The following is a 22949-nucleotide window of genomic DNA, read 5'->3' on the forward strand; positions in this document are numbered from 1 at the left end:
TGTGCCTCATGTCTCGGAAAACACAAATATATGAAGAGTGATTCATATCTGTATCTTTCCTAGTCGTAGATTTTAATTTTGAGTTTGCGTTACAAAATTGTATTCATTATTTCCGCTTTTCTTAGTTGTCAATAAAATGCTTATAAGCAGCCTTAAGATGACTGCCTGCCGGTACATGTCAATGAGCCTTTTGTTGGTTCTCCCATCGTATAATGTGAACAGATCACAAGATCAGGTCATGATTGTGGTCCATCTTTAATGTGTATATTTTGAGTTTTTACTTATACCACAATTTTGATAAATGGATTACTGCCTTGGATATGAACTCTTTTCATTAAGTGATGAAGATAAATTCCCTGGGTTTCTGATTCCAACGCCCTGCAATAGAAGCCTGTCACTCTAGATGTCAAACATTTCGCTGTATGGACCCTTCTCACAGCTGCCAATTTGATGCCTCATTGCAGGGTCAACAGGTGTAATTGATCATCTAATTAGTGTGTCATGTGCACAATCCCAAGGCCTCAATGGAACAAGGCCATCAGATGTTATTAACCCTTCGGGCTGTGATGTGACAGGCCGCCTGGTCCCGTGTCAGAAAAGGTCCTGTGTGTAAATTATTTTGCTCTTTTTTTAAGGTCAAATGTATCTTTCCAAATCTGGCAAGGATGTTATAGGTGTTTTTAAACCGTGTAACACAAAAGTAAAGAAACATATTTTAATTCTCATCAGGTTTCTCTTATTATAAACAATTTAAAATTAACCTATTTTACATCTTCTCAAACAGTTGTTTTAGATCTTTCAGTGTCCATGTTACAGGCTGTTATATTGTTAAATGTGCAGGTGTTTTAGAGATTGGTTTAACTCCCTGAAGCAGTTCCTGTCCAGCTGGAGACAGAACCCAACCGTGCACGCCTCACGCATCCAGCAAGATTTTATATCCAGAGAATAGTTTCTGTCCCAGGCTGGCACTTCACCGCTCTACACCCATAGCATGGCTGCTGTGAAACAGGCCTTTTGATTAATTTTCAGACAAAAAGAGACCAAAGTCAGTGTACAGTCTAAAGAACTTTATTGAAACAAATAAATTAATAAGTTAGTCAAGTGAGCTACTGTTATCCTCAACAGATACACGTTTGTATCTCTTTAAAAGATCAAATACAGGTGTGCATTTGATTAGAAAATAAAATAAATGCCATATTTCCTCACAGTAGCTACATCAACTGGAATCGTTTGTTGGCTTTAGCTTTTTTCTTATTGCTTTGATCAGTTTCATTTCAACAACAGTTCCAATACCTAAGAGCAGTTAAAGGGAAACGAGCTGGAATGTCAAACGGCAACAAGTCAGTGAATGATGGACGGTGACGCTACAGGAGGAAGCGAAGAGGGAAAGAGGACGTGCAGATTGAGTCATGCATAGCATTCAGTCAGCCAATCAGTGACTGTTTCTCCTACTTGGTTTTCTAGACTAGCGCCCCCTAGTGGACCCAGATGTAGTTGTGTGGAAGCCATCGTTCTCCATGTGACATGCCTATGAAAGGACGCGTGGCTGCAGAGTTTCCTGTGATGATACAGATGTCCATGCCTCCATATCTGACTGGTGGTCAATACTGTAAGGGTGTCAATGTGAGGAGGTCCGGGCAGAGTTGCAATGATATGCTGAGCGTATGGTATAATTCTCAGAAAACATCAAGATTAATAAAAGACTAATGACGTATTCAGAACAATGGTGATGATGTTTCCTTCGTTAGATCAATATTTTGAGACAAAATAGCATATAGCTATTATGTGATACCCATATGAAACACTGTTTCAAAGCTGCTTTAATATTTAAGTTTGCTTAATCAGTTAGAGAACGAGGACATAGAAGGCACAGGTCATTTCCTTTCATGCCTTTACTCAAGACTTCACTGGAGACATCTAAGTGTGTTTTTCTTCTAATACTGGGGCCACCACTAACAACAACATGCAATACAGTCGTCTCACATTTTCATGACGCTCAACATTCCAGGTGACAAAGAAGTGACGGCACTGTTCAGTCTAATCATGCCTCTAATACGTCTGCTAGGCCCGAAGAATGAAGCGTCTCTATCAAATAAATGCAAAGAATAATCTTCCATGTATTTGTTAATGGCATAACAAAATCTAAATGGAGCGGCCAATGAAGTACATTCACTGTTTGAAGTTGAGAAATGGAGAACCTGAGTCAACTGGTTTGACTGGAATAAATAAATGGATCACTTGCAGGGACAGAGGAACCGTTCTCACTGGCAGCAATTGTCATTATTATTATGAGCTCTGCGAGTGATGAGCGTGAACCTGATCAGCTGTAGTTACAGTTTTGTTGTTCATGATTCGACTTGACAAAAATGTTACATGTATTTAAAGATCATATCTGACTGAATTCAACATATTAACTTAAATCTTACATTCACACAAATCATTTAAAAACATCATTCTGCCATTATGCTTACAAAAATTACAGTGATCAAATCAAAACACAAAGATAAAAGACAAAAAAGTTGTTATATTTATCAAGTGCCAAAGTATTAGAAGGAGTCGCTTTCATTGTGACTGTGTGTGTATGTGTGTGTGTGTGTGTGTGTATGTGCATGTGTGTGCATTTGTGCACTCTCCAGTTTTGTCCATTAGCACAGAGCGTTCGTTAACTGTGTGTCAGACTTCTCCAACAAAGAACCAGACAAGACAGAAGAAAGTAAAGTGGACGGGTGACGACAGTCAGTCACACCCATGGGTGCTAAACCTGCACCCACTGTTTGTAGTGAAGCTGTGAGGCTGGAACCATTTCCCAAGACACATGCATTCATGGCGATAATGGCCTGGACACCTTTGAGGTTGTTAACAACTGACCAACAGGTTTCTACATCAGCTCCACAGCTGCTGCAAGATCACATGACATCTGTGAGAAGCATCCTGTGAGAGGTCAGCTGACACGGTAAACCGGACCGGAAAGACGTGAGTGATGAGGAGCAGTGCAGAAGAATGTTTAATCTATAGTAACATGCATATCTGGGGGGCGGGCGGCAAGACAGAGAGTTTAAAGTGGGCATGTTAAAACCACAAGGTGAGGTTACTGAAATACTCGCGGAGATACATTCACCTTTTAAACAGTTCATGGGATTCTGGACCTCTGAAAGGCTTCATCAAATCCTAAATAAATAGGGGCATTCCTTACTTTAATGCCAGCCCGACAGAGAATAATGTCTTTGGGGAATTTTTGCAAGTGGGCTTATTGGAGACAGAACTTCTGAGAGAGGGAATGGAGATGAAAACAAGCAGCAACGTTACACTCCACATCAGTCACTCCAAGGCATTATTCCAGCTCAGTTTTCACGTAGCGAGTTTGGGTAATTAAAGCCGGAGTTACACATTTAAAAGTGTGAAGGTGTACCTTGGAGGTTTGGTGCTGGAGCCGATTATGTGTGTGCTTAATCTATTGTCCGGTGGTGTGACCCATTCCATTCAGCACAGCCATCCAAAGGAACTGGGCAAATGACCGGCATGGCACTTGCAGCACTGTTTATGACAACTGAGTCAGCAAACTCTCATTCATCTGATTCAAGCAGCCAAGAAAAGGAAAAAATGACGAGTGGGAAAAAAAGACAAGATTTCTCCAAAGATTTACAAAACATCAAAGCCTGATTCTCTACAGTTGATGCTTTGAAGGAGACATACACATATAGCAGGATCTGAGTGGGTGAAAGTGGTTCAGTAGTCAAGTCATGTGCGCTCTCTTCATCTTCCTCTTCATCTAATGGGTTGAGAGGAGTGTGCGGTGAGCAGCTTTGGCTCCTTGTCAGGTGGAGCCATCTGGTGGCCTCTGCTTCTATCCGCTCTGGAAACAACTTTGGGAAAAAGAGTTGAGGGTGCAGATTTGAGATGGAAGGGTAAAAATCATCCCTCACAGATATGAAATGATTGATGACATTAAGATCCGGCTGCTCCAAGTGAGGACTCAGCCGCAGGAAGACATACTGTAAGGGCTTCGTGTCATTCCAAGTTGCCGCTCTCAGAGATGTTGAGCGTGTTGTCGGAGGGGAAGAGGTCCCTTTGGTCCGTGGGGCTGTGGTAGTCAGAGGTCAGGTCGGGGTCCAGGAGGGAGGACAGGGTGAAGTTGGACGAGCGTTTCTTTAGGCAATGGGTGTAGAAGTTGAGCAGGAGGTCCAACTTGTTATCTATAGACTGAACCTGAACACACACACACATGTTCATGTTAATTAAGAGAACACAGTCCACAAATTTTCATAAATTAAACTCTTCCTCTGTTACCTGTTTCTCCACCTTGACTACACGTCCCATCATGCTTAGCTCATCCAGTGGGTCCAGTTGTGGCGGCGTTTTCTCTCCCTTTTCACTGCGCGTTTTCTTATCGCTCTGAGCGGCTCCTCGCCCAATTATCTGATCCACCCTTTCACACAGAAAACACAAAAATGATAACCATAACTATGATGAGTCATTACAGGAGGTATTTTTTTTAACTGTTTTTATTGATTTGGTAGAAGCCATTTTTTCCTTACTGCAGTTTTCAAGCAGCAGAGCAGGAGGGGTAACGTGCGTGAAACTACTTTGCACACTAATCATTGCACATGCACTTTTTGCACTTCTGCCCTGCTTTTTGTATTTTTAGTAGTACTGATTGTGTTTGTATGTTTTATGTTCACTGTATGCACCCATACACCAGAACAAATTCCAGGTAGGTGAAAACCTACTTGGCAATAAATACAATTCTGATTCTGATCTGATTCTGACATGTTACATGGTAACGTGCGTGAAACATGTTACATGGTAACATGCGTAAAACATGTTACATGGTAACATGTGTGAAACATACCGCATCTGCAGGCTCTTGATGCGGCCCAGCATGTCCAGGTGTCCAGCGGAGTATTGCTCTATGACGTCCTTCACATCATACGGACGCAGCGTCTCCTTAAACTTCCTCTTCGCCACAAGGAACTTTAGGATCCTACACAAACGCAGAACACTCACTGTTATCGCTCCTCTGAACACCTTTAAAGTGCCTCACACTGCACACACGCATATATGATGTACTGTAAACTTTTGGAAATATGCAGGAGCAGAACAAACGATGCGGGACACCCTGAAAATAACAAGATTAATTACAGTCAAAGTGACCTTTTCATTCAGCAGCAGCCCCATAAAGAGAGCAGAGTCGCCCGTCTACTTAGTGGGTGCATTGTGACAATGACACATCCCCCAGAAACAGTTGCTTATCAGTGTTTGCTGTTTCAGCAGTTAGTACAAATCCTACTGGGCAACACACACGCACACCTCTATCGGAGCTTTCCCCTGTTCCTGCTCTTTTGTCAGTATGACAGCCATGCTGGTGCCACTGGTGGCCCACAGCTGCTCCCGCTCCCAGTGCCCACACCACCACCCACATGGGGGAATCACACCGAGGAATGTTGACCCGACACTTCTGCACCCGGCAAACATATCACATTCTTTTCTGCCGGAGTATGTCTGGTTGGGCGTCATGCTGGAGGGAGTGGAGGATGTGCAAGAGTTAATGGGAAGGGAGAGTGTGTGTGTGTGTGTGTGTGTGTGTGTGGTGTTCTGTGTGTCATTCCATTCCCCCCTTATCACTTATGAGATAGGCAGCTCGGAGATGCTTGCTCTGCAGAAGCGCCGGAAACACCAAAACATGCACACTGGAGCTGTCATCTCACCAAGTCAGCTGGGGGAAGAGCGAGAGAGATTGGAAGGGCAAGGAAGGAGGGATATTTTTAAGAAATCCTATCTCACATGGCCAGATGACTAAGTCCACTATAATACTCCACTTTCCTTCACAGGAAGAAGAAAAGAAATCACATCAAAGGTCTGAGAAGCAGAAGATCAGGAGCACTCAGCTGTTCTGAGAAAACGTCACACACACCAAAGTACAAAAAGATAATGCCACAGATGCCTTCACCACACTAAGAAGTGTACACACTAACACAACTACACACACCTGGGCTTAGTGGGAGCAAGTGAAATCTGAACTTGAGAGAAGGGTCAGTTTCTGAAATAAGCAGTGTAACCTTTGTTGAGGTCTGCAGCGCCAGCACTTACAGCAGCCACACACGGCACACAGTTGTGTGTGGTGACCAGTGCTGCAACAAAGAAGGAGAGAAGGTGTGAGGGAAGGAGAAGAGGAATGAGAGGAGGAGGAGTGATGGTTTACGGCTGTAGCCATAGCAGCTGTCAGCAGCACTCCGTTTCGTGATGACTTCTGCATTTGGGTCTTTTTCATATTTTGCTGATAGATGCTGATTTTTGTCAGGATGGGTCTCAGGTGTGGGTGAAAGAAAGGCTGTGGAGGTGGGTGGGGGGTCGGGGGGAACTTTTGATTTGGATCCTCCAAGGGTTTCTTCGAAATGCTGACTCTTTCTCTCGGTCAATGTAATGGCTTTCTTAATGCATGGTCCTACACCTGTGGTGCAGCAGGCAGTGGCAGTAGCACAGTGCAGCTGGCAAGGCTCACTGAAACATATACCTTCCTATTCTCAGGAAGTTGAGACATAAAGACGCAGCAATGGGGACAGGAAGTGTCATCGGTGCCCCAAGACGCTTGCATAGCGAGTCAAATATTTGTGCAATTCAGCAAAGTGGATCCCTGAGAGGCTCCAATGTGCCTTAACTGTGACTGTTATGCTGACACCAAGAGATGGCCAAGAAGGGTACGACTACCTACCTGCTAAGGGAACACAATCGTAGCGCACAAGCTACAGTTTGTGTATTCATTCATTAACAGAGAAATATATACGACGTGAACATTATTTGAGTTTAAAGATATTACAGCTGAAATGCTCTAGGAACTGATGACGAGGACTAAAGATCAAATGGTTAGAAGTTGTAAGCATGTCTATTTGTTTAATGAAATAAGAGCTTTATCTAAGACTCCAAACATGCAGAAAGGTTGTGTTTTGTGCAGTACTGTCAGGCCTTGTGTTCCTCCTTCTCTTCCTCTCTTCTCCCTCTGCACATAAACAGAACCCTGGACGCAGCCAGGCATTGATGAACCACATGTGCTTCTGGAAAGTGAACGCTCAGCACTACGGCCTGCTGCGAAATTCTTTGTTTCACAAACATCAATCATGAAAGTCGCCGAGGCGACTGCATGTGTGTGTGTTACCTCAGTGAAGCACCTGCTGTTTACACACCTGTACTATCTATAGGAACTTCCTCTCTTCTATTGTTGCAGCGCAGAGCAGCTGAGGTCAGCGATATCTGCTGATTCCAGTGCAAATCATATAATAAATCATCCGTGGCAATATGAAATTATCAGGCTGGAAAATATCTAAATCTACAAAGAAAAGTTCCGTTATCATTGATAGTTCTGATTTCTTTGAATTGGGTGGAATGAGATACTTATTATCAATCATTAGCCCGTGAGTTTTATAAAAGAAGTTTATCAATCCTTCAGTTCTTATATCGTCCCATTAAAAAAAATGCTCTTTCTTTCTAAGTTTCGAGAAAAAGTTTTTGCTCAACAATTCATTTTGTTTTTTAAACAGAGACAAACTCTTTGAGAGATTTAGATTTTTGAGTTTGGTTAAAAAACAAAAAGACAGGAGTTGCTAGTGCCTCAATCGATTGGTTAGTTTGTAGTATTGTGTGACATCATTCACCCATTCACACACTGATGGGAGGAGCTACAGTCCCACCTGCACATCAGCAGTAGCTGACATACACACACACACACGAGAGCCATTTTGGGGTTACATGTCTTGCCCAAGGACACATCGACATGGGCTCACAGAGCCGGGGATCGAACCACCGATCCTCTGATTGAAGGACGGCCCTCCCCCCATGCCTTAGTGAGTGAGTGTGCAGCTCTGTCTGTCTGCGGCAAGTCTTGCAGGTAATGGCTCAATATTGTTGGGTGGCCAGGGATGGCTCCATGCTCAAGGACCTCTTGTGTTTGCGGTGACCCACACTGCATCACGACCTCCACCTGCTACTCTGCGCCCAGAGACACTGCAGTTTGCACACTGTTAGTGTGTTGGATAGTGTGCTAACAGCGAAAGGAGCTCGCAGGAGACACACTGCAGAGTGGATCAATGCCACTCAGCCGCTGCTCCGCAGGCAGGCAGCTTGGTGTAGTTCTTGTTGTTTTTGGCAAGACTTCCTGACGTGTCTTATACGATGACATCGAGCTGACTGCCTGCATTTAGAGTCGCTCCTTTTTGAGTTCTAATGAAGTGGCTTTTACAGCCCTTTGGTTTCTAGATATGAATTAAATCCCACAATACAGCAGCGGTTGTTGAAGATACATCAGGTGGAGATCTGCACACCACTGAGTGAACCTTTAAAGCGTATTAAATTATTACAATAATCAAGATCAGGGTGGATCATTCAATAAACTATATATTCCTATAGATTATACAATATGCATTATAATAACTAGGACACCGGAAGGCAAACACAGAGTTTACCGTATTTCCAGCCACGTTCCAATCTTTATTCAAGAGCTTCCCAGAGAGCATATGAAACCACACACACCGCGTAGCGCCACCATGAACAATGCTGTGAGGGAACCGCCCCGACATCAGGCCCCCAGAAGATAGTCAATACAATCTGCTCTCATCAAACCTCAATGGAGACCAGTCTGGCCCCAACACCAGATGTTTGCAAGCAATTGTAGTTTTTTTTCTGCCATCTGTAAAAAACTGTGTGTGTGTGTGTGTGTGTGTGTGTGTGTGTGTGTGTGTGTGTGTGTGTGTGTGTGTGTGTGTGTGTGTTCATACCGTTGGTAACCCTATGGCATATCTGCACATTTCAGAACAAAAGGTTATGTATTTGTGGGATTTACACAATGATTAATTACAAATAATTCATAATTATAGTTATAGATTTGCCAAGAGAGCATTTCTTTACTTACACAAAGAAGAAACATGTTCATCAACGAGATGAATAAATTAAAAATAAACACAAAAAGCGGGATGATTTATGATTACTTAGTTTATATGTGTAACGGTTTTGCTTCTCGTCATGATTGTACGCTGAATTAATTTAAAGTGCATAAGCACACATTGACACATCAAAGCTTGCAGTCGATAAAGAGACGACACAATGACAGAAATCAACACCAGCGATGCTCTTAATCAATTGTTATTACAGCTGTCCTTGAACTGTACGATATCCTTGGTCTCTGCAGTTGTAATGTAGTGGGATCCTCCATCTGTATGGTGTGTGTGTGTGTGTGTGTACTCTCTACTCTCACACCACATGTCCGGTCTGAATGAGCTGTCCTTTCTGAGCGACACGGTCACACAGGGGAACTAGCGTGCCTGCAGGAGGGCTCAGTTACGTCTCCTAAGTGGATATTTCTACTCCATCAGCTGATCTGCTCACGCCAGCGCCTAAATGGACACGCATGTTCACCAAATAGTGCAGGCAGTGAAATACCACGAGAAGCGCTCATGTCTGAATGCACATGTATGGGTTGTTCATCTGACCATAGTGACCTTGTTCTATCAACAACCCGAGGCACAGCAGCTCCGGCTTGCACCTAAAGGACCTGAGTGTGCAAAAAAAGAAACGCAAGCTTTTACTGCCCAAAAGGTTTTTACATGTATATACATTTGAAGCCTTTTAATGGTACAATACTCTATTTGGTGGAGTAATAATTGCATTTATATGTGTTGTATTTAACTCTAGTTAAACTAGTTTGATTTACTGGAAGTTAAATGTCCATTGCTTTTAAGTGGGTGGGACCATTACAGTGAAGTTGAAGGACCAGCGTATGTGAACACCTTTATAACAATAACAGTTGTAGGTTTTCCACTGCAGCTCTAACTACTATACTGTTGATGGCAGGACTCACCTGACAGCCCGTATGAGCGTCTTCACTGCTGGGATCACCTCCTCCATGGACACGTCACAATATGGTTTGTCTTCTACAACGTCCTCCCCGAGCCCATCTGCTGAGCCAAGACAGAAGGAGGAACATCGTCATGCAGGAATGAGCCTCGTGCGTGTGACGTGTTTGGATATTGTTTACTTTGCCCACCATCAACAGGTGGACGTGGTTTGAGGCGAAGGGAGGTGCGAAAGCGTGTGCGGTCATTGAAGCTCCAGCTCTTCTGGACCTTCCCTGGGCTGGTGGCATCGGGCACGTTCTCCTGGCTGGGGGAGCTTCGGACGCCGGAGCCGGGGGGCAGTGGTGACGTCCTGCTCCTAACGCTTTGGGATGATCGGGAATTGTTCATCCTGATCCGATCCCGAAAGCCCATTTTGCTGCTGATAGTGAAGATCATATCGTCAAACATCTGTCGGCACAGTTTTCTATTTGGATCAATACAGGTTTTTCTCAACGATCACAATGCCTTTGACCTTAATGGAGAACTAAGCCGTTAGTTTAGTGGAGCAGCAGAACGGCAGCCTGAGCTTGTTAGAAAAGAGTTAGTTAGTTAAAGTGACACAACAACACACGGCCTCTGACTTTTATCCTCAGAGAAACTCATCAACAAAAAGACAAAACAGGGACAAAAACAGACATTTACATTTTATCTCAACAAAGGATAGACTAGCTGATTTATAATGAAGGCAGTTTTGTCCACAGGGAGCTCGCAACATTGCAAAATAACTGATTCTGCCCTGCAGATTTTCTAATTTAATGTGCCCATAATAGCACCTGATTCAGCGAAATCGGATCGAAACCTGATCCAAGACTTGCAGTAGTGCTTGGCCGGAGGAAAATGTTCCACCCGCCATCACAATAAAGACACGCTTTCTTAATCCCTTCAACAGAGTGAAAAGGCATCAAAACATCAGCTTCAAAGTGCAGCCGTGCAGAAGGGATCTCTCATTAAGTACTCTGTACCACTCACAACCACCCAACGCAGGCCGGTATGAGATGTCATCTATTTACAGAAGAAAGCTATTTGCCACACATTCCCTCAAACAGATTGACTCCTGTTATCGCGTGCTCTTGAGACGGCTCCTTCTCTGGAGCCACTTTCACGTTACACACCGTCACGATCCACGAGGCGAGGCAAACATCATGCACCACAGAGCAATTCCAGCCCAGTCGCTCACTCCCACATGTTAACGACGATATACTCTTTGTTGTGCGTGTGTGTCGGTTAAACATTTAAATGACAATTTAAATGGTTATGGGAGGTTAGTGGGAACAGCATTTCATACAAGCAAGTTGAAATGTTTCAGGGAGATAGAGTGAAAGAGCTTTGCATGCCGTGGGGAGAGCAAGCAAATGAGTTGTTTCCATTCAGGACCCTAAGCTTCACTGAATCTTTCCAAAATGAATTTCGCATGCAAACAGTAACATTTTAGCACTTAAAATAGGTTACTATTGAAAGGTTACATGACTAATCTCAAGTAGGAAAGCATGCTCAATCATTTAAACCTTCTGTCCAAGAAGACGCTATCAATGAGCTCAAACGACTGAATTGAAAACACAAGGCAAGTCAAGGGCAGGGCAATTCTTTTGACTATACGAGACATTTGATGTTAGCTCACTAGGAACAGGTGTTTTTGTCACATTGTCATTCAACATATTTTCTCCAGCAGGAAGGTCTGAGCTGAAGGAACATCCTATCAGAAATGAGGCTCACAGCATGTCTTCATAGTGGAGGATTTGGTTGAGCATTTGTGGACCAGAGTATGGTTGAAGTTGATAAGTGCAGGATATGGCTGATCAGTAACAAAACCTTTAGCGCGCCGCTGCTCCAGTCCACAAATGTTCGAGGGTTTCATGCGGCAAGGTGAGTAGGATGCACATTAAATGAGAAACAGTAGTGTTATAGATGTTTAGCGTGCCCCGTGCACAGGCTCGTTGCCATGGATACCTCTGCTTGCGGCCACTGTGAATCCGGAAGAGACCCCGTTTTTTAGAAAGAAGTTGACTGAGGAAACACACAAGGCAGAGGGAGAGAGGGTGAGGGGAGGAGAGGAAGAAGGGAGGGGGTGGGGGGGGGTGAAGGAGGACGAGAAGTTCGGGGACACAACCTGGGTTTGTGGTTAACCCATGAGGATAAAATGAAGGATAAAACCAGGGAGGGAGTGAGGTTTGTAAATCGCAATAATCCAAACAGCCCTTTCACTTTCTGATCTTGTTCCTTTACCTAAAGCTGAAAACTGTACGTCTGAGCAGCAGTTTGGGATTATGGAGACACAGCCGGTGAGAAGCGAGGAGGTGGTTTTGAAACAGAAGGTGGGGAAGATTCATGCAAAGGTAGTGGGTAATGTTTCACCTGAGTATATTCATCAAGACAGCCCATTAAACATAATGGTGTGACAGCAGCTGCTCAAATCGAAGGCATTTTCTAACAGCTAGTTGTATTTTGTAGGTGCTACTTTCATCCAAAGCATGCACAAGTCCAACACATACAATGTACATAATCATTCCTCTCCTATCTTGGCTTTTGTTTATGGTTGATGCTAAAGGTGTTATAAATCTAATGCAGCAAATCCATGCTAACTATAAATACCCTTTAACACGCAAGCACAGCTCATGACTTGAAGAACAAACCTGCAGGGAACTTCTGCCTTCCTGAGAACAGATGAAGGATGGATGGCATGGAAAAGACACAATGGAAATAAAGGGAAAGAGAGAGGAAGACAGGAAGAGGCAACCAGTGAGTGAACAGCGGGAGGCGGTGGAGAAGAGTTTGAGCTAAGCAGACAACGATGCAGAGAAGGGGAGGGCCTGCAACACAGTGGTCTCAAATCAGCATTAGTGAAACATTGTTAGATACGCGACTCATCCATGCAGAAAGCTCCAGAAGCAGTCAACGTTGATTCTCTTTGTACCCCTGTTGAATGTATTCTTCTGTAAGTCCCTGTTGTTACTGTTTTGAGTGTGTTTGGGTGTCTTCGTGTGAGTGGAGGCCGACGTTCAGCCACCTGTCTGTATGTGCTGTGAGGCTGTAGGAGGTGGCGGGGGTGCGTACCTGTCCCCTGACAGGTAGGGGAGGCTGTAGGGCCGCAGCCCAGACAGCAGCGTGTTGTAGGAGTTGTGGACGACCTTCTTGGTGTTGCGCTGTCGCTGGAGGTGACTAAACAATCGCGTCAGTTCTCTGACACCCCCACGTGCACAAATAAAAAAACACATGACAAATGAACAAAACACAACAAAATATGGAAAAACTCACAAAAAGGCCAAATCAATGGTTCAAGCAATCAAAAGAAGAGGGATACTTGAGAAAGAATATTTTTATGAAAAATATTGCAATGTGAATGTTTTGACTTGATGTTTCTATTGGAGTTTCTCATGTTCCCCTTATTTTAAGCAAATAAAAATTAGTCAAATTAATACATAAATGAAAAATATAAAAAAACACTGCATGGAACAAAAGTAAAGAAAATCTAAATGAATAGTGAGGGCAGAAGCATTTACAGGGCAAGGCCCAGAATTAATTAAAAAGCATAATTTAGAAATGAAAGAATGTTAAAGAGACATATAATGCTTATATTCAGGTTTATCCTTATTTTAATTTTTTTACTAGAATATTTTTATATTCTGTAATTATTACTCTCATACTCTGCCTGAAACGATGAGTTTCAGCGCATCATTGCAAAGGTTGTCCAAAAGGCCGTAGATGCACACACTATACGACGATATATTCTAATGAGCCTGCATGGGACGGGAAGGGAGAGCCAAATCTGAATAGCCTGTTGAATCACACGTTTGCTGACCTAGGCAGCCTACCCAACTGACTGGGTTGTCTTATATCCCAGTGTGTGGGTTGGTAGGCACCCCAGACACCCAAGTGTATGTGCACGAGCAGTGAGAAAGTGAGTTGATCATAATATGTTCTCTCTAAATTACCACCGCACAAATGTAACTGGATGGGCTTCTATATGGACAAAAGGTTGCATTTCTGATATGTGTTGTGTGTTTTAGCGGGATCAAAAATACACTCCTTATTGTACACAATCCATTGTTATGTGATGCGACTCTCAAATCGTTGTCTGCATTTATTACAACACGTCAAACAATTGACCAAAGACAACAACCGATTTCCGATGATTGAGTCCACTCAGCTGTGAGCATGTTGACAGATGCGAGGACTCACCTGAACGACGGCAACATGCTGTCATAGAAGTACCAAGTAGCTGTCAGATAGGAATGCTTGACATCTGTAGAGTAGAGACGCCATGCAGCCTAAAGAATTACACGAATACACACAAACATAAAGTATAAACTCTGCTCTTGTGTGTGACATATAACCCCAGCATTAATGACTCACTGCGGCTATTACCTGTATCAGGTTAGCAGCAGGCATCCTCCTCTTCTCAAAGTGCTTCTGTCGATGCTGCTCTTGGACCTTCAAGGCGAAGCCTGACCCCAGAATTCCCTGAGGGTCAGAGGTCAAAGTTAGGAGAGCAACTGTCGCCGGGTTGAGAGAGACGCTGACATCTAAATATATAGATGTGAACATACAGAGGACTTACAGCAGGCAGGGCAAAGAAGGAGACGCCCAGGAGAGCAAAGCCAGCAGCGAGGAGCCGGCCTTGCCAAGTGCGAGGCGTCTTGTCCCCGTAGCCAATGGTTGTTAGAGTAATCTGGACAAATGAAAGAAACGAGATGTACACCTGTGCGTTGTATCATTTTAATTCTACGGGAATATTTTGTCACATGCTTTGTGAGTGTCTAATTTCAAGTCAGCGGATCTTGTTAATTTAAAAAAAAAAAACTTTCTCCTTGAATGCGACTCCTTGCTGATTCTCATATCAATTTGAAGTTTATACAACCAGAGAACAATCTGAAGAGGTTTTTTTCCACATTTCCTGTTTGTATTGATACTCCCACAATCAAAAAGGGGAAAAGATGCCCAACCTTAGTTTGTATAAAAGAGGCCTGAAACCAAAATGTGCCAAATCAATGTGGTACAGTGTTAAATATAGAAAGAGTAGGAAAGAATATATTTATTTTTAAAACACAGATAACATATTGCTAAACCACATAAGTGAGAGCTATTAAGGAACCACTATAAAAACACTTAAACTGAGAATTCCTTATTCATGCTCCCTGAACTAATTGACATTACCACCAGTTAATCATCTCTCTGCATATGAAAACTAAAGATGAAATGTGGGGCTGATTTTCATTGAAATGTCTTGCAACTGGACTTCTGTCCTCTTAATGAAGATCCTATGTTCAGTGATGTGTTTTAAGGGAACAGGATGTTTAGCCTATTTTTATTTCACCACACGGACAATGAAGTACATATGGAAAGCTTGACAACATCCGAGTGGATGTCAAAAACAGTTGTGAAGAACTATAAAACAAATGTGATCTACATTCTTATTGTTTGGTTACGTACATTATATGCAACTATATATCTGCATTGTCTGTCAACCTTGCTTTTTTGTTAATTTTGATGACATTCAGTCTCAGGGATCCTGAGTGTATTATACTCACTGTCCCCCACCAGAGGGAATCTGCATAGGTGTTGAAGTCTGAGTTGATGTCTTTCTCTGCCAGGTACACGAGGAAGGAGGCAAAGATCAGGACCAGGAAACCTATGTACCAGGCGGTAATCAGCTCCTGAGAGAGTCATAGAGAGGAGGAATCAATCATCTGTCATCAAACTGTCAGCAACAACAGCATCTGTACCATCATAATTGCTGTCATTACCATATCACTATCATCATTGGCTAAATTCCCGTTCATCATCACATTTGGACTCAACTTTGGACACAGTTCTGCTTAGACCGCTGATGCATCAATTCATCATCAGTTCATCATCGCCACCACCATCCCTCTAACTGAGTTCTGCAGCTGACCGTCGGGTGTCAGGTGTTTAGGTCAGCACAAAAACCAACAACTAATTGCCTAAAATGAGCAGCTAAAAGGGAGTTTAGTGTTCCAGCATAATCAAGTTACAGCTGGTCATCAGTAGACTCACCACATAATCCTCAACGCTGAGTTATTAAGTTATTTATCCCATTAGTAGACAGCATGACCATCATCATCGACCTTTCTAAAACACTCTCCTGCTCTTAAAATAATCCATAAAGCTGTACAATGTGAGGCTACCCTGAATCATCCCACTTTATTTGAATGTTTACTAACCAGTGTCTTTGAATGTAGGCCATGAATACAAAGTGTGTCTTTGTAGTAGAGCATGTGTAAAAAGAGGACTATAATTAGCAGGCTGTCATTCCCACCTTGCTGTGAGCGTAAACCACTGAGCCCAGTAGTTTCCAGGTGCCTCCCCGACGGTCCATACGGACCATACGCAAGATCTGCAGGAAGCGCATGCTGCGCAGGGCTGAGGTGGCAAAGATGTTGCCCTGCGTCCCGGCAGCTATCACGGCCAAGGATGCCACCAATACTATGAAGTCTGTGAAGATGTTTAGAAAGGAAACACACAGAGAAGAGGTAAGGACTCAACTTTCTGATGAACACACACAGCACTTTGACGTAAGTTTGTGTACCACACACACAAACCAACCTATGACACAGAAAGGCTTCCTGGCAAATCTCAGTCGTCCCTTCCATCCACGATATCTGGAGCAACAGCCAGCTGCCCAGACCCTGATGAAGTACTCCAACCCAAACACCACGATCATCACAAACTCCTACAAACCACAAACACACACACACACACAGGTCAGTGACGTACAGCAGTCAAGTGAGCATAGAGTTTCCCAGATCACCCAAACAAATGTTCCTCCACCTACCCATGAATTTTTTTGGGATATATATATATCAGTTGTTTAGTATGTATATCAATTTCTCAACAGAAAAGATATTAGTTATGTTTGAAGTAAACATCCATGTGAATATGGCAGAATAAAGAGTTAAAAAGCGAGCATGGAAGTGTCACAACTGTTGTAACGAGAGAGAGGACCCGAACACCAACAACGTTCCACAGAAACTTTAATCTTCTTCCTCAAAATAACAGGTCAAACACACACAAACTAAACAGTACATGCCAACAGTGGTGAATGAGACAAACAGGGTTTAAATACACAGGGAAGGTGCAGGTGATTGGACACAGGTGTAAACAATCAGGGACAGGGCAGACAATCACAGGGACAGGAAGTGCAGGGAAACAGGACACGAGAGACGGGGACTCCTTTCTCAATCTGTTGTAAATACTGATTTGCATATTCTTTACGTTATGTACATGTGCTAAGATCTAGTCTAAGATCTAGTCTATGATCTAGTCTATGATCTAGCCCAGCGGTTCCCAAACTCAAGAATGCCGCGGCCCAATTTGAAATCTGAAAATCGTCTGCGGCCCCCACGGCGCGTTCAGGGGGTGCTAGTGAGCGTGTGCTCGTGAGTGTCGCATCACGGCAGAGCGATGCGACCCGAGAAGTGTTAATGGGGGTGCTGAGCGATTAAATATATATCTTGTTCTGCCTGTTTTGTGATATACATGCCTAAAAGGCGCCTAATATTTCTAGACTGAAATAATATCGGCATTATAATTATTATAACTATGAGGATTTTTTTTAGTCGCTTATTTTGTGGTGCCCCCTCAGGACTTGGTGCCCTAAGCGCAGTAAGCGCATTATGATGGGGCGGCGCTGATCACAACTCTGATCAAAACATAAACTAGGGATGATTAAATGACCTTCAGAATTTAACCGATTAAAAATGTATTAACCGACAATGTATGTTTTGTATACCATTTTCTCCGGAGCTCATATATATTTACTTTTCATACTACAAGAGGGCGCCCCATTGGACATTGTTTTGTTTGGCAGCGCCTTTCGTTGAATAACGACAGGCGGACAAGAGCAGCCGTTTCGAGCGAGAGCCTTATTGTTTTATTAATCTGTTCGTTTAAATTGTTTGTGCTTCATCAATTAATGTTTCACATAACTAATGTGCCGCTAGAATTGTTCAAATAATACTTAAACTAAGAAAAAGATGTACGTTTTGTATCTTATCAATTATCAATCGTTTTAAGTAAAATACAGACAACATTAAAAACATTTTATTTATTTATTTTAAATGACCTCTCGCGGCCCACACTTTGGGAATGGCTGATCTAGCCTATGAAGAAGTTTTTACATCTTGGTCATAACATAATTTCTCCTGGCTGCTAAAATAAAGGTTGAAATGTTACAAAGTGAGAACTTTATGCTGTTATATTGAATAAAAGATAAAAAGGAAATAGATGTCATAACACTCTCAGCCTGTAAACACTCCTCACTGTTAGTATTTTTCATGATGTCTTTCTTACTTTCAGGTTTCTCGACTGTACGGGCAGTTTAAGGTGCACTGAACCAATCCGTCATTAAGGCCCATGTTCGTGTAATTAAAGTCCACTAATAGCTGATTTCTTGCTAATGATTGATTAAAAGAGTGAACTGAAAGAATGTGAAAGGCAAGAGTCTGATCATTTAATAGCACGTAAAGATAAGGATGGTGGGAGAAAAAGGGGGGTGGGGGGTAGGGAGGCTTAAAGAGGACGAGTCAGGTTAAGAAGGAGTAGCGAGCACCATTACTTTTCACTAAAGCAACTGGAACTCTGAGTAAGAGGGGGATTTATGGGATAGCTATTAAGATAACTGTGTGTATCTGTGATTTCCTGCACAGTCAACAACACCTGAATCCTCCCACCTGCTTACATCATGGCTGTCTGTGCCTCCGCTGGCCAACAAAGCAACACGTACGCAAGCACATATGAATGCTCTTCAGTCAGGGAGATGGCGTGGACAAAAGGAAGGTGTACGGATGCTGAAGTCGTATGTGTGCATGTGTGTAGCGAAGAGGAGAGAGAGAAAAGGTCGTACCAGGATGAAGAGGCCTTGGTTGGCAAACTGCTGGTGGTCGGGGATGGTGGAGAACACAGACAACACCAAGCAGCTGAGCACCAGCAGAAAACTGAAACACAGTCACACACCGGTCAGAAAACACATTTCAAAACACATTCGTCAGAAATTACACTGCTGGGTTTCAGAAATCTCTGCAGGAAGAAAAAAAAATGCATTAAATACAACTCATTCAAATATGCTTTGTTCACTCTGAGTAATTAACCAACTGAGAAAAATTACATTAAACATAAGCAGGAAAATAATTGTTACGCAATACAAGCACGGCATGCCAAGTCCACTATGGTCAGTTGCTCAAGAATCAGAAGAGTGTCACCAAGTTTCTTTGTTTTATGTGACTGAATGTAAAATGATCTTGTTTTTTTATGGATACACACGACTGGACATGCAGCAACTATATATGGACTGAAGTCATTTATATTTTAAAGTGTGAAGCAGGATCTCTGTTAAAATGAACAAAAGCAACATGTAGATGACTGGTACTTCTTTTCCCATGAAGACTGGGATCCTGCAGCTCTACTGGGAAACAAATGATTGGCCCACGTAATGGCCACTTCAGTTAGAGAACTACTCCAGAATAAAACACCACATAAATTCATGCTTTCAAGTTGGTATAAACACTTTGTCTCCTCCACGACACAGAAAAAGAGTCTCGACTGGACAGTTTCTCGTTAACTGGGGTTCAAAACAACGTACATTAAAGTCCTTTAGCTTCGGTTGAGGAACAACTTTAAATTGCCCAAACTATTCTCACATACATTTCTAGTTCATAGTGTAATTATTATTAAAGACGTGCAAGTTCTCTTGTAGTCAGATCTTTTTAGGGACAGGTTACAGACTTACCTCAAATGAACTGAGGATGATGCATTAAGTACAATTTCAAAGTAAAAACATTTATGTTGGAAATAGTGCTGCTGAAAAGAGAAATGCTTACACTTATGAGGGAGCTGCCAAACTCTGTCCCACTTAAACAATGAAAAAGGTTATTGTGAGATGTTTGACAGCGAGATTAAAGGAGGTACCAGACAGCAGTGAGGTTTTGCAGGAAGTATTTCATTTCAGACAGTTAGGATGTAAGAGCCCATTTGGGGATTTCTTTTGTCAATAAAGGTATCAGTCGTATTATTTTATATTTTATAATTTGTTCTTTTTTAGTTTTGTGTTACTTATCACATCAACTTCATGTGAGATGATGGGTAGTAGTTATTATGAAGTGGGATCCACTAGAAGGAGCTGGAAAATGTTGCGGGTGAGGGAAGTCTGGGTCAGCCTGCAGGGTCTGCTGCCCCTGACCCCGGACTAAGCGGATGAGAATGGATGGATGGATGAATGAATGGATGGATGGATGAATGGATGGATGGATGGCATTACCTTTTAGATGTATCTACTTTTTAATGTGACTAAAAACAAGTTTACAAAACAAGAGGACTTTGCATTCGCATTAAATAAATAAGCTTGCTTTTGCTCAGATTAGTTTTAGACGAAGCAGTCAGAGCCCTAACATGTCGTTTACTGTTGTGTTGGGTGTCCCAACAAGCCAGCAGCGTAACAACATATCTGTAGCATGTTGGGTAAAAGAAGAAGCGAGAGTGGAAGGGAGCACACTAACACACAGCAGCACTTCCTGCTTCTGTGCCACGTGAACCGCTAACAGCGCGGCGGGATTAGCCAGCTGCCAGCTGCTGGTCCAGCTGGTCGAGATGTCAGAGCCCAAAGTTAGAGAACACTTGTAGGGACGCTGAACCAAATCCCATGGTCTCACACAATGGTGCTCTTTCTTTGCGATTAGTAATGCGATCAACTCTGGAGCGAGCTATCTTTAACCAAGTGTCCTCCTATCTCCACAGTAACAACCTTCTTGACCCTCACCAGTCTGGATTCAAGGCCGGCCACTCGACAGAGACTGCCCTCCTTGCTGTCTCTGAGCAGCTTCACACTGCTAGAGCAGCCTCTCTCTCCTCTGTCCTTATCCTTCTAGACCTTTCTGCAGCATTTGACACCGTGAACCACCAGATCCTTATCTCTTCTCTTCAGGACCTGGGGATCTCAGGCACTGCACTCGCTCTTTTCTCTTCCTACCTTAACGACCGCACTTACCGGGTCAGTTGGAGAGGATCTGTGTCTGATCCTTGTCCTCTCACTACTGGGGTTCCTCAAGGCTCCGTCCTGGGTCCCCTCCTCTTCTCTCTGTACACAAATTCTCTCGGCTCTGTCATTCGTTCGCATGGCTTCTCCTACCATAGCTATGCTGATGACACCCAACTGATCTTCTCGTTTCCACCGTCCGAAACACAGGTGGCGGCGCGAATCTCTGCCTGTCTGACCGACATCTCTCAGTGGATGTCTGCTCACCACCTGAAAATCAACCCTGACAAGACCGAGCTACTATTCCTTCCAGGGAAAGGCTCCCCCACCCATGACCTGACTACCACCTTCAACAGCTCTGTGTTGGCCCCTACCCTGACTGCCAGGAACCTCGGGGTGACACTAGACAGTCAACTCTCCCTGATGGCCAACATCGCTGCGACGACACGTTCCTGTAGGTACATGCTGCACAACATCAGGAGAATACGTCCTCTTCTTACTCAGAAGGCGGCACAGGTTCTGGTCCAGGCTCTGGTCATTTCACGCCTCGACTACTGCAACTCCCTCCTGGCTGGTCAACCCGCTAAGGCTATCTGACCTCTGCAGCTCGTCCAGAATGCAGCAGCTCGACTGGTCTTCAGCCTCCCGAAATTCACCCACTCCACTCCGCTCCTCCGCTCTCTTCACTGGTTACCGGTGGCTGCCCGCATCCGCTTCAAAACACTGGTTCTGGCGTACCGTGCTCTGAACGGATCGGGCCCCGTCTACATCCGGGATATGGTCACACCGTACACCCCGACACGTTCGCTCCGCTCGGCAACAGCCAATCGACTTGTGACTCCTGCACCTCGAGCTAATCACTCGAAATCCAGACTGTTTGCTGTCCTGGCTCCTCAGTGGTGGAACGAGCTCCCCACTGACATCAGGACAGCAGAAAGTCTCTACATCTTCCTCCGGAGACTGAAAACACACCTTTTCCGACTATATTAAAACACAGATTATCACTTCAGTGGCACTTAAATAGCTCTTACTTATGGTACTTTAGTAGTTTGACTATGTTGAGGAAATGTTACTTCCTGTATTCTTGTTGTTCTTAGTTTGTACTCTAGGTTGAAATGCACTTATTGTAAGTCGCTTTGGATAAAAGCGTCTGCTAAATGACATGTAATGTAATGTAACTTACCAGTACTTCCTTGTTCCTGCCCTCTAATACGGCCCCGCCAGAGCAGGAGATCAGCGTGCCTCATGGACATGTCCTCAAGTTTTAAACTTGAGGTTAACGTTGTCACAGTTTAGTTTAAGTACAAAAGTGTGTGATGGGTGGTCGTTATTATAAAGTGGGAAAGAGGTGTTGACTGAAAAGCAACAAATGTTGGATACATTTTGGAAAATATAGTAGTACTAGAAATATAACTGTAGAAGTTATCTCAGGGTGTGTGTCTTGGTGGAGTTGGTGTGTTGTGTAGGAAAGTGTGTGTCTTTTCGAAAAGTTGGTGAGTCATATATTGAATTTGGACTTTGACTTAGAAAGCAAATGTCAGAGTTGAGTTATTTTAACCTATGTATCAAACTTAACGTACTTAACGTACTTAACTATGTCACCTACGTTACATGTTGGTTCATTACTTGTATCAGGTGCATAACCAACATCATGAAATAAAAGCTGCTTTAAAAAGGTATTCAACTCAACAAAGCACCAGCTGCTGCGAAACAAATACTGGACAGTGTGTAAATTGTAATCTTTAATTTCACGGAAAAATTTCCAGAAAATAAATCCAAAAGTGAAACTTGTAACTGAAACCCTTAAATTGATGCACATTTGATAAGATTCCCCACAGGGACCTTCATTTGAAAAGATGTTGGTTTAATTGAAAACAGTCGAAGAGAAAACCGAGGAGGAAGTGAAACCTATGATCAGAATAGTCCCCCGGATAACAAGACACAAAAAGAGTAAGTCGATCTTAGAAATCTAGAAAGCACCTTACACCACGCGTGAATAAGCAGACATCCTCAGATTACTACTGTATATCTGCAAGCAGGAGGATTTGTGTTTCAGCCACAGCGGAGTTAGTTTGTGAAACACA

At 43.2% G+C, this 22949-nt stretch overlaps 1 protein-coding gene across 9 annotated transcripts in view; it reads right to left on the bottom strand.

Annotated features, from left to right (window-relative positions):
- Window positions 1-1052: 1052 nt before the first annotated feature.
- The window catches only part of LOC130207616 (potassium voltage-gated channel subfamily KQT member 4), a 48968-nt gene continuing 27071 nt past the window's right edge, over window positions 1053-22949 (bottom strand). The window contains exons 2-17 of one of the 9 annotated variants that reach the window (XM_056436374.1): window positions 18742-18832; window positions 16443-16569; window positions 16156-16331; window positions 15407-15532; window positions 14437-14547; window positions 14244-14339; window positions 14058-14146; window positions 12933-13058; window positions 12512-12532; window positions 11829-11885; window positions 10031-10260; window positions 9845-9944; window positions 4850-4981; window positions 4288-4426; window positions 3994-4206; window positions 1053-3863 (exon numbers count right to left, since the gene is read on the bottom strand). In XM_056436374.1, coding sequence (XP_056292349.1) covers window positions 4009-4206; window positions 4288-4426; window positions 4850-4981; window positions 9845-9944; window positions 10031-10260; window positions 11829-11885; window positions 12512-12532; window positions 12933-13058; window positions 14058-14146; window positions 14244-14339; window positions 14437-14547; window positions 15407-15532; window positions 16156-16331; window positions 16443-16569; window positions 18742-18832 — 1819 coding nt within the window. In that variant the 3' untranslated portion in view covers window positions 1053-3863; window positions 3994-4008. Of the gene's footprint in view, window positions 4207-4287; window positions 4427-4849; window positions 9539-9844; window positions 9945-10030; window positions 10261-11828; window positions 11886-12511; window positions 12533-12932; window positions 13059-14057; window positions 14147-14243; window positions 14340-14436; window positions 14548-15406; window positions 15533-16155; window positions 16332-16442; window positions 16570-18741; window positions 18833-22949 lie in introns of those variants that run through there. The other 8 variants (XM_056436451.1, XM_056436322.1, XM_056436762.1 and 5 more) reach the window with 8 other exon arrangements.

This window comes from Pseudoliparis swirei, chromosome 1 (assembly GCF_029220125.1).
Source record: "Pseudoliparis swirei isolate HS2019 ecotype Mariana Trench chromosome 1, NWPU_hadal_v1, whole genome shotgun sequence".
NCBI lineage: Eukaryota > Metazoa > Chordata > Actinopteri > Perciformes > Liparidae > Pseudoliparis > Pseudoliparis swirei.